Source organism: Pomacea canaliculata, linkage group LG12 (genome assembly GCF_003073045.1).
Source record: "Pomacea canaliculata isolate SZHN2017 linkage group LG12, ASM307304v1, whole genome shotgun sequence".
Taxonomy (NCBI): domain Eukaryota; kingdom Metazoa; phylum Mollusca; class Gastropoda; order Architaenioglossa; family Ampullariidae; genus Pomacea; species Pomacea canaliculata.
The window spans coordinates 14,541,199-14,552,344 of NC_037601.1; the positions used below are offsets into that span (position 1 = coordinate 14,541,199).

An 11,146-nucleotide genomic window follows, 5' to 3' on the forward strand; every position below is an offset into this window, starting at 1 on the left:
TGATTAATTACATACTTTACTATTAATGATTAAACAAATGACATTTAATAGATAATTGATGAGAAGTCGCAAATACAACTTTCATGATGACATTTTTTAATAACTCGCGCTCGATATAAAATCGTGCAGGTGTGTCATGATCTTGAAAGATCAGTCAGTGCTTGACGTAATCATTTTATAAACAATGCTCTCCTACTTTCAATTATTTGTAAAGCTAAAAAGATCTGCTTTGATAAATATTTGTGCACCACAAAAATATTGTAAATGTCAGTTTGGTTCAATAGTGTCGAATATGTCTTCAAGTATAGCACACTGCAATATTAACAATCTTAGTTATATTAATTGCCAAATTAATCACCGAAATGTGACTGAAAATCAGCAACAGGACTAGCGCGAATAAGTCAACTGCCCATAAAATATAACAAGCTTATAAAATTGCTATACATTAGGCATACTGCAAGCTTACAGCGAGCTACTCACTATATTCCGGGGTCAGGTACGTAGAAGCTAACCGCATGCCCAGGCTTGCCTTTTGCTCGAAATGACATTCTAATGAACAAGCGATCAAATACCCTTCTGCACCATTGCCCTAGATATATAAGCAAACCCTGAGGTCATACCCCAAACAGAGGTATTAATTTATTGCGCGGACTGATAACTGCGTCGACTGATTTCTGTGTATAGTTCTGACCTGATTACGGAGCGCGTGGTGCCCTACAGTTCAGACATGCGCAGTATTGATCCACATGTTGACGCAGAAAGCGTGCACGCCAGCCCGTCTCCCACAGAGACGTTCAAGGTTCGAAACATGTCCAGACACAGTTTATACTCTACACACTGCGGGAGAACGAATCTTACCTTTCCCTAACGGTTCAGCTTATGTCGTAAGAGTGAACTAAAAATAGCAACTGTGGATGCCGTTGTGGCTGCTTCGCTGCACTCAGAGTATGAGCCTCACCTTGACTGACACTTGGCGAAGGTAGGCAACTTTTGTTCTCTCTCTGGCGGTCGTTTTACTTCCACGTGATAGCTCCATGCTGCGTATCAGCTCTAACATTAAGCTTTAGCATTCAAATCCACAAAATGCGTTGATATAAACCTTTGGTTCAACAGTATTAACAGCAAACTATGAAAAAACACATTTTACGACTTCTTAGCTGTTCATTTCATTTGTTTTAATTCGTGGCAATTTCTCATGTAAAATTGTAAGTAATTACTCGGGTAAATTTTTAGGATAAGTGTCTCAACAAGTCAAATTTTGGTTCAGTAGTAGACTTCGACTACACGGACAAAGCAGACGACACGGGAAGTGACGATCGACCCATTCTTCTGCCGGAAAAGAGCAAAGAGGGTCGTATTGACGGTCTGCAGCTAGTAGTGTGCATTACAATACAGCTTGCCTAACTTCCCTGCATGTTCATTCGTACTTGATTCATTCATTATTTTCCTATCAGTGCAGTCCTTAGATTCTGCGTGGTCATTTACAGATAAATTCTTAAATTAAATGGTTTATTTTATTTTCAAGAGTTTTTCCTTAGATGGAATAATCATATTAATTTACAATTATGGGCAGAACATTGTTCATGATGTTTCTGTTCAAGCATGACTGTCACTTTAATTCTTTGAAGAATATATGTGCGTTCGTGTGTGCGTGTGTGCGTGCGCATCATAAATAAAGCGAGTGTGGCGATGTGTTTTTGAAACGTTCTTGATACCTCTACAAATGTATATACATTCGTTCCATTCTCACACAGATTTACAGGAATATTTCTATTCAGTGTAGTTCAGTCAGGGACTATGGTTGGTGTACGCTGCACCAGGACAAATATATGTTTGACGTTTATTTTTTTCATTCTAAGATGTTGCCACTAAATGAAGAAAATGTACACATCAGAAATTGTGACTTATGCAAGTGTACCACCCAGACGATTTAATGAAAAGGATATTGACACGAGAGAGAGAGAGCCAACTAGTAGCTTTGTTAAGAACTAGTTCGGAACTGCAGCGTTATCAATGCGCGTGCTTCTCAATATCTTGAGTGGCGATTGCTTTTGCGAAATCGAGTCTCACTGTCGTAGACATAGGGCTTGGGCCACTGCACCACACCCGCCCATCGCAGCTAATTTCAGTCTAGTTCAAGAACAAAAATCCCTTCTAAAAACATTCAGCAAACAAACTAATTTTTTCACCAGGTAATCTACTCAGTGATTGACGACCCAGGATAGATGGAGTTTCCATGGCGAAAACGGAAAATCATAAAGACATTTTACGGAAGGTACGTTTGGTGGCGAAAAGACATTGCTAAGGTAGTTCTCCTTGAGAGAATCCCATGAATGTTATCTTTGTTTTAATTTTGTCTGTCTGCTTTTTTAAGGTCTTTAGCGACCCAGTACACGGCCACATCGCTCTCCACCCGGCTTGTGTGGCAATTATCGACACACCCCAGTTTCAGCGACTACGAAACATCAAGCAGCTAGGGGGAGGCTACTTTGTCTACCCTGGCGCCTCACACAATCGCTTTGAGCATTCCCTCGGGTGAGTGATTCGTCACAGCTTCAAAACATTCTCGCCATTTCTTGTCTAAAGTGTTTTGTTTGTAAATCAAGGTATTATTATTGACTTACCTTTTTTTATATCGTATGAAGATCAGTTTCCGAGACTCCCGTTATTACAGTTGCATGCTTTCTTTATAACAGTGTGTGCTACCTGGCGGGAGAGATGGCGAGGACGCTAAAGAACGGTCAAAATGAGCTGGACATCGACGACAAAGATGTACTTTGCGTGGAAATTGCCGGGCTTTGCCATGACTTGGGACACGGGCCGTTTTCTCACGTTTTTGACAATATGGTGGTACCCCGAGTACGTGAAGACCGTCCTGACTGGAAGGTAAACTTACGTCGTTCTCATCTGAGTGAATGAATGAGTAAATGAGGAATTGAGTGAAAGAGAGAGAGAAGGAAGAAAAAAAGAGAAGAAGAGAGGTGAGGGTGGAGAGAAAGTAAAAACTAGGAATAACCCGTGCTTCATCTGTCACCCCAAACCACGCACACACACACAATCGAGTATTCGTGTATCTTGCAAATCTATTTGTTTTGGGGTTTGTGATTAAGGCGTTATTTTCCAGCACGAAGACGCCTCCAAAACAATGTTTGAGCACATGATCGAAGAGAATCCTGTCATCAAAATAAAAGGCGACTTGAACAGCAATGATGTGACTTTTATAATGAATATGATTTGCCCACCGCCTTCTGAGGAAGTATGTATTTTTCTCAGCAACTTCTGCACATTCCATTTGCTAATTACAGCTTGACAGTTATTTTGACATCTTTAGTCTGTTTTTTTTTCCTCTCAGAATGCTGCTATAAAACCGTTTACTAATGATTAAAGATTAGGTTTCAGTGCCTTTAAGGCATGTAACTTAACCTCATCATTAGGTTAAGAAATCTCGTTTCTTGTCTTTTCACTTTTTATTCTGCTTGCTCTTTGTTGTTACTTTATTCTTGAATCTTTTTTATTTTAACATTCAAACATAATTTTTCTACAGGAGAAAATGAAAGATAGCAGATGGCCAAAGAAAGCGTTTTTGTATGAGGTAAATAAGTCCATGGAAGGTTCTCCCCGACTGACAGATAACCTGCTTCTGTTGTTTCAATGTCTTGCAATGATCTGCTTATTCAGAAGCTTGTTAGCATTATTATTTTAACTTTTTTTTAACAGTATAGTGTGTGTGTTTAGTGTGTGTTTGTTTACTTTCTATGAATGTGCAGTACTGTTTTATACCCATAAGACATTCTGTCTGACCATTGTTCAGATTTCTCTGTCAATTTTGTTGATCTTCACTTTTGACTGTTATAACTGTGTTGGGAATCTTTTACTAGTCTTGGTTCAGCATTCTTCAACTATGAATATGAGTCTTATTGTAAGGGCATTTTTGGTACGCAAATCGCACAGACATAATTAGTAAACAGTGGTGGTAAAGGTGCCTTTTGTGATGAAAATAAAACTAGGTGGGCCTGTTTCACGTAGAGTCGCCATGATGAACACCGGTACCCGATACAGAAGTGTGCACAGCGTTCAAAGGGCAAATAATGGGAAGAAAATACTAAGTTTAACTGCACATGTATGTCTTTGTCCTATTTTGTTTCGAGTAGTATACGTTTGAAAAGTGTTCAGTTATTTTTGACTCAGCCTGTTTATGCTCAGTAAGTATTTGAGATATTATTGATGGCATGCTTTATCACGTGCCTAGTAACATCAAGCGAAATGATGCATAGTCACCAAATTCGATTTTTTAATTTATGATCAAGTGAAACCCGTCTGTAATGGCATTTTAAATTTACTTTTTGTTGTCAGTTTTTTTTTGGTTGTGGTTTATGTGTTTCAACAGATCGTGGCCAACAAGAGGAGTGAGGTGGATGTGGACAAAATGGACTACATTGCCAGAGACTGTCTTCATCTTGGCATTCGCAGTAGCTTTGACCATGGTCGCTTCATCCGTCTGACACGAGTCATTCGACACGGAAAGAAAATGCGACTTTGTGTCCGCGATAAGGTGAGTTTAACTTGAAACCTCAAAATCATACAGATTATGGAAATGCACATTCTGCTTTGCTGTGAAAGATTTATCCACTACGTCTTGTTTTCTGCAGAACAAATTAAAAATTAATGTGAAACACATAGACATCACAAATAGGAGCCAAGCAAGATGGCTTTCATTCATAAATATTGATGGTTTATGGCTTTTTCTCGAAATCAGTGATCGAAGAAATATTTTATCAACAGTTGCAATCGCTCGAAGTCAACAAAATAACACAGCAGCAGCAAAACAGAGATAACATAACCTCTAGGATGACAAAGTTGTCGTGCAGACGTCCTTTGAGGTCTCTCCACTGCAGTTCTAGAAACCTAGCTGGCAACATTCTGCCATATCTGCGTGACCTAATACTATCTTTCCAATGATGCAGTTGGGAAATGCTTATCATGAAAACATTGAGAATCCTGGGTCGGATCACATCTCGTAATTTTGAATGTGACTCCTGTTTACAAAGCTGGAATAGCTCGCTCTAAAGAAAACCTTAGTTGCTGTCCTCGCATAAGAGACCAACAGTCTATAGCTCACTGACAGAGAAAAACATTGTGATGATGATAACTGTGATCAGCAAAGAATATATTGATTGTGAGTGATTGTTTATGTTACAGGAAGCATTCAATGTGTACCAGCTGTTTCAAACTCGACACGCCCTACACAAGAAAGCCTACAAGCACAGGGTGACATCTGCCGTCGAATATACAGTGGAACCTCGGTTAGCGAACGCCTCGGATAGCGAATATTTCGGTTAACGAACAAAAATTTCGTTAAAAGTTTGTCTCGGATAGCGAACAAAATTTCGGATAACGAACAGCCACGTGAACCACACGTGACCGACCAGCATGTAATCATTCGAGCTCGAGACACAGTTACGATCAGTCGTTCCTTATCTGTGCGCATTCTTCTTATTTAGTGATTTTTGTGCTTTATTTTAATAAGTTAGTCCTCAATCATGGCTCCAAAGAAGATTAAGAGCAATTAATAGTAGTGAGGTAATGACAAGGAAGCGGCCAACAAATGAATTGAAAAAGGAAATGATTTCAAAGTATGAAGGTGGCATGCGTCTGTCGGATATGTGATGTCGTATTACCGAAGTTTTACAAAAAGGCAGAAGGAACAGACACTGGACAAGTGTTTTCCTTTAACCTCAAAGTGACAGAAAAGGAAGTCACCCCGACTTTACAATGTCACGTGCTCATGGAGGGGGAATCAAAGCAGTAATTCCGCCCCTTCCTCCCACACCTGCTTCAACCACGCCATCAAAACGGCAAGTTTTCTGATGTTTAAATGCGTTCATTAATGTTTATGTTTATTTAACTTCATTTATATTGCATTATAACTGTTTTCATTACAAATATCTATATAGCCTGTAACTTTCAAATATTAGCGAGTCAACAGAGGCTGGGAACCAATTAAATCTATTTCCCTTATTTCTTATGGAAAAAATTGTTTCGGATAACGAACATTTCGGATAACGAACAACTTTCCAGAACGGATTAAGTTCGTTAACCGAGGTTCCACTGTATGTGAGTTTGTGTGTGTGTGGATACATATTTATGTATGTGTATGCCTGTGTATGTAATATATGTTTATTAGATAGCATCTATTTTAATCACGTTTTTTTCAGAAATTACTTTATATCAACGTAGGAAGTTTTTTTTTTTTTTTTTGCTCTTTTGCCTGTCGTTCTTTTCATAAGGACACGATTTTGATAACAATCACACTTACAAGATTGCGTGTGATGTGTGAATGTGGTTGATGAAACGACTTGTCAATTAAGCATTATTTTTCTGCTTTAAGGCTCGCGGAGATTTTGATTAAAGCTAAAGACGTGAAACTCATCCCTGGAAAAAGGTAAGAGTTCTTTTTAAGTTGTATCGCCTGACTAAGTATTTTATTCATTTAATCTGTAAAACTCTAGTCTGTTTTACAGAAGCATACTTTCTTATTTCCTGATTACCCTTATCTCGGCATCTTTCATTATAGATTTTAGAAAGTTAATTTAATATTTCAAACAAACCTTCTCTTTCTCATTGGCAGATGACAGTATGCTATAGACTGATCTCATTGACTAAGCAGCAGTTAATTTTTTCTTTTCTTGGGGGCGAAAAGGCGAAAGATAATTTTGGCAACATCAATCAGCATGTTAAAAGAGATATAATGACAAAGGAACATTTCAATAATAACAAAGTTGAGCTCTTGAAGTTTTGAAGGCGAAAGCTGTGGGTTTTTCCATCTTAAGATATGTGTATATAATTACACCATGAGCACAGAGACAAAGGTGAAGAAAGATCCTAATGACAACCCTTGATCGTTCATTTTCCAATAAAAGTCATTTTGACATTGTAATCCCAGGAAGCGCTTGGCCCTTCCCCAGTGTATCGACGACATGTCTGCCTACACACACCTGACTGACGAAATATTTCAGCAGATCCGCATCAGCAGCAAGAAAGAGCTGAAACAATCACGTGACCTGCTGCAGGCCTTGGAAAGGCGGAAGCTCTTCGTGTGTGTAGCTGAAAGCTGTCCTATAGCAAACAGCAAATGTAAGGTAAGCACTCCACACTTCTAGTGACGATATCTCCTGATGGTTACCACTCCTCATATACAGTTTAAATTTTCAGCACAAAGCATCATGTAAGTTGTTTTCTGAAATAAACTGTTAAATTCCACTCCTCATAGACAGTTTAAATTTTAAGCACATTTCTACGTTTAGCTTTATTTTCCTATTTTTCTCTTTTTTCTCTTCTCCTCATTGTCTCTCTTTCTCTAGTGATGAGCTAATAAATTATTAAGTATGAGAAGTATGTTTATCTTTGAGGCTGTTGTCTGGCTACAGATTTTAAAGGAAGACACTTCAAAACTGGCGAAAGAGACGAAGATCAAGAAGGAACTTATACAGCAATTAAAGAGACACGATCCATCATTTCTGGATGATACTATTACAGTTCAGGTAAAAAGTGTGATTTGTGAATAAAATAGAGAATCAAGCTCTCTCTAATTATTTTGATCGTCAGTATCGATCACGTTCAATTGTCGACAAATATCGATATAATTTAACCTTTTACTGAGAAAGTGTGAGAAAGGCGTGTTCAAGATAAGTTTTGCTGTGCCGTGCGTAAAGGAAACATTTGAGTTTATTGGATGATGGCAGAGATAGGAGAGGAATCTTACTCTACATTTATTTTTCTGCTTTGAAAAATCATTAGCATCTTTGATAACATTTTGGCAGATAATAAAAATGTATTTTATGATAGTGCATGCTCTCTACTTGACTAACAAGATTGATGCATAAAGATGAACTCTTTCACACATAAATCTCTAGTATTCAGTGCAACACCATAGCAAGAAAAGGGCAATCAATTGTGTTATTATTGTCAGCCTTATTTACAAGAATCCTGCTGTCCAGGTGGTGATGCTAGATTTTGGAAAGAAGGATCGCAACCCTGTTGATGAACTGTGTTTCTACACCAAGCGAGATATCGACACTGCTATAAAAATAAAGTCAACAGAGGTAAATAACAGGATAAATCGCACAAATAACTAGTATGTCTCTGAACTGTCTTTATGTCAACTTTGACTCTGAAGCAAATAATTTAATGTTAAAAAACTAAATAATAAATTAAGATTTTTTAAAAAGAAGTTAATAAGATATTAACCAATAAGTTAACCATCTCTTGGCTACCGCAAATATTTGAGCCTTATTAGCAACATTTTGCTTCACTTTGTTAGAAATCTCAAATGGGTTTACATACAGATGTGATTTTTTTAACGTTCGAGTTTGTCACCTAAAAAGTGCATGAAAAACTAATTAAAAAAAGGGATGTAAACTAAACACACTCACAATTGATGCCAACATATACAGTTATTGTAAAACTAAGATAATTACCCTTTTTTTTAAAACTTATATGTTTTTACGAACATGGTTTTCATGTATGTACATTGTTTGGTTTCTGAAGCGAATTATTCTCTCTGCAGGTTTCCCACTTGTTCCCAAAAAAGATGTTTCAAGAGCAGATGGTTCGCGTGTTCTTGAAGCACTACTGGGTCGGACGTAAATGTGTTTATGACCATGATAGACAGTACATGGAAAGTGTGTGTAAGGTTTTCGAAAAGTGGTGTTCCAAGAACAAGATAGGATGTAAGGTATGTTTCTTTGTTCACCTGGAACAAGTAAATAACGTAACTGACATACAAGTTTTGAACCTCCACATACTCCCATCCCACCATACGCACTCCCATGCCTTCATCCGCATTTGACATACTTTTACCAACTACCCACTCTCAACGTCTTATACTTATATTTCAACCTCCAAGCTCATTTTAAATTTAGCACCTTACACAGTTGTACGCTATAGAGCAGTTATTCTGGCAAGCTTCAAGCATTTATTCTACTTATTCAAAGATTTATTTCAGGCTATTGGTGTGTAAAATATGTTTATGTACTTATTTTGTTATTTTGCAGCAACTCCTTAAGGATCAAGTTCTCCATTCGTAGTATGGATGCAACGGAAGAAGGAATTGCCTATCGGTGTACACAAAACTCTGAGGAAGTAGTAAGCCAGAAACACAATTTACCTCACATCCTGGGAAAAGAAACAACAGATTTTCCTGGGGTCCCTAGTCTTTTTAGTAATCCTAAAAAATTGTTTCAATCTTCAAAACATTTAATAAGCAATATGTCTTACCTTTTCTGGACTTTCTTCAACGGCTGACGTATAAAATGATCAGGTATATAAACATTTTCTGCCGAATCTGAGCTTTTGAAATTATGTCTAATATATATATATATATCAGAATAAAGCTCTGATGAAAGCCTAAACCACATTGCCTAAAATAACTACCAAAGCAAAATATCCCTGTACAGTGTTCCCTCGCTACTTCGCGGTTCATATATCGCGGATTCACTACTTCGCGGTTTTTTTTGAGTGAAGTATCGATCGATATTTTCGTGCTGGGAATTATCGTTCTACAAAATACCATAGATATTTCAACAGGAAAAAGACGAAAAATGAAGCTGTATTAGTATTTCTATTAAAATACCATGATTATTTTGTAGATAGAAAGAAAGAAATAATTGTGTAACAGAAATCCATTGCTATGCGTAAGCGACGAGCCATGATTGTTATCTCCCATCTCGCAGCCAGTTCGCATCAGTTTTTTGGGGTTTCTCTGAGTAAAGTTATAATTTTTTTACACTAATTTGTTATTGTAGTGTATTAATACCATGATTAATATATTACTTTACACTCACATGATATTGTTTTACATGTATATATTATTATTGCATGTATGTCCCTACTTCGCGGAAATTCGTTTATCGCGGCTGATCATAGCACCGATCCCCCGCGATAAACGAGGGAACACTGTATATCTTAAAAAGATTTATACAATTTAAGGAGTAAAATGAAAGGGAAGCCAATAGAAAAGGTCAGAAAAATAATGTAACAAGATTTTTAAGAAGCTAAAGTTAGAAGTTTTTGGAAATCTAGATAATTTTAAAAACAACATTTCAGATTTGATGGCACATTCAGCTTAGTTATTGAGAGTAGCATTCACAGTTTTCTGACATCAAATTTATCACAAAGAAAAATGAAATTTATCCCGTAACCTCTCAGGACCCAGGACCTTGAAAGATTTTCTTTTTGTCTTGTCAGCGGGAGGTAACTGGATTGGTGAAGTATTATTAAGGGTCGTATTCTTGTAAAAGACAATTTTAAAAACCGGTTATTTATTTATAATTTTTTTTTTTTTACTTTTCCTGAATCCTCTAGTCATCTCCGGAGATACCAGTCCTGGAAGCTTTCTGTTTTTTGATCGTTTGTATGTTTGTTTAAAGTCATAAATCCCCAAACTCTTCCAGTATATCACCCATCTTAAAGACGAAAAATTGCTCATGTTAATAAAGTTTGTATCTTAGTTTGTGTACATGTTGAGGGATATTGTCTGTGGGGGTTCTTTGTTTTAAGTTGTTCAACGTTTCTGGCCACATGAAATCGTCAGGGCAAAAATTATTACTCTGGCCTTCTTTTAACATGAAAACATCTAAGTTGTTACAGGCTCTGTATGTTCTTATATATGTAGGTATAAATGTGAGCGCGCACGTGTGTGCGTGTGTGTGTGTGTGTGAGAAGAAAGACGGGAGATGCATTTTCGGAAGCTCACTAACAGCGAGTGGACAGTAATTTTTAATAAAAGACTGCCAAATCCCTGTGCATGATTCCTTAGTCTTTGAGGGATTCAAGACAAGGAGGTGTTTGTCACACCAGCTAGTTTTAACATGCCGTACCAATATGTACACAAAAGAACAGTCAGCAAGCAATTTAACAAAATGTTACATAGTACTACCATGTTCCCCACCCCACACTTTTAGGAAACATAACCAACCTTCTGCCATTTTCTTCAGAAAACTCAAAGACGCCTGTCTGAAGACTGTGTGCAGCGAAATTGATACTAGTAAGCGAGCAATCGCTGTAGGAAATATTATATTTCAGCATTAGCAACACCATCATGTGACTGTAATCTTCAGCATTTCTAAAGCTTTGTAAAACTCAGTTT

The 11,146-nt window shown here is 37.4% G+C and overlaps 1 protein-coding gene across 1 annotated transcript; it reads left to right on the forward strand.

Moving 5' to 3' along the window:
* The first annotated feature begins 517 nt into the window (after positions 1 to 517).
* LOC112553208 (deoxynucleoside triphosphate triphosphohydrolase SAMHD1-like) lies at positions 518 to 9,565 on the forward strand. Its single transcript, XM_025220283.1, has 14 exons — positions 518 to 979; positions 2,193 to 2,275; positions 2,375 to 2,535; positions 2,697 to 2,886; positions 3,125 to 3,256; positions 3,545 to 3,592; positions 4,388 to 4,552; positions 5,200 to 5,291; positions 6,389 to 6,442; positions 6,944 to 7,139; positions 7,428 to 7,541; positions 7,998 to 8,102; positions 8,567 to 8,734; positions 9,054 to 9,565. The coding sequence occupies exons 2-14, from the start codon at positions 2,237 to 2,239 to the stop codon at positions 9,084 to 9,086; spliced, it is 1,497 nt and encodes a 498-aa protein (XP_025076068.1). The 5' UTR covers positions 518 to 979; positions 2,193 to 2,236; the 3' UTR covers positions 9,087 to 9,565.
* The last annotated feature ends 1,581 nt before the right edge of the window (positions 9,566 to 11,146 follow it).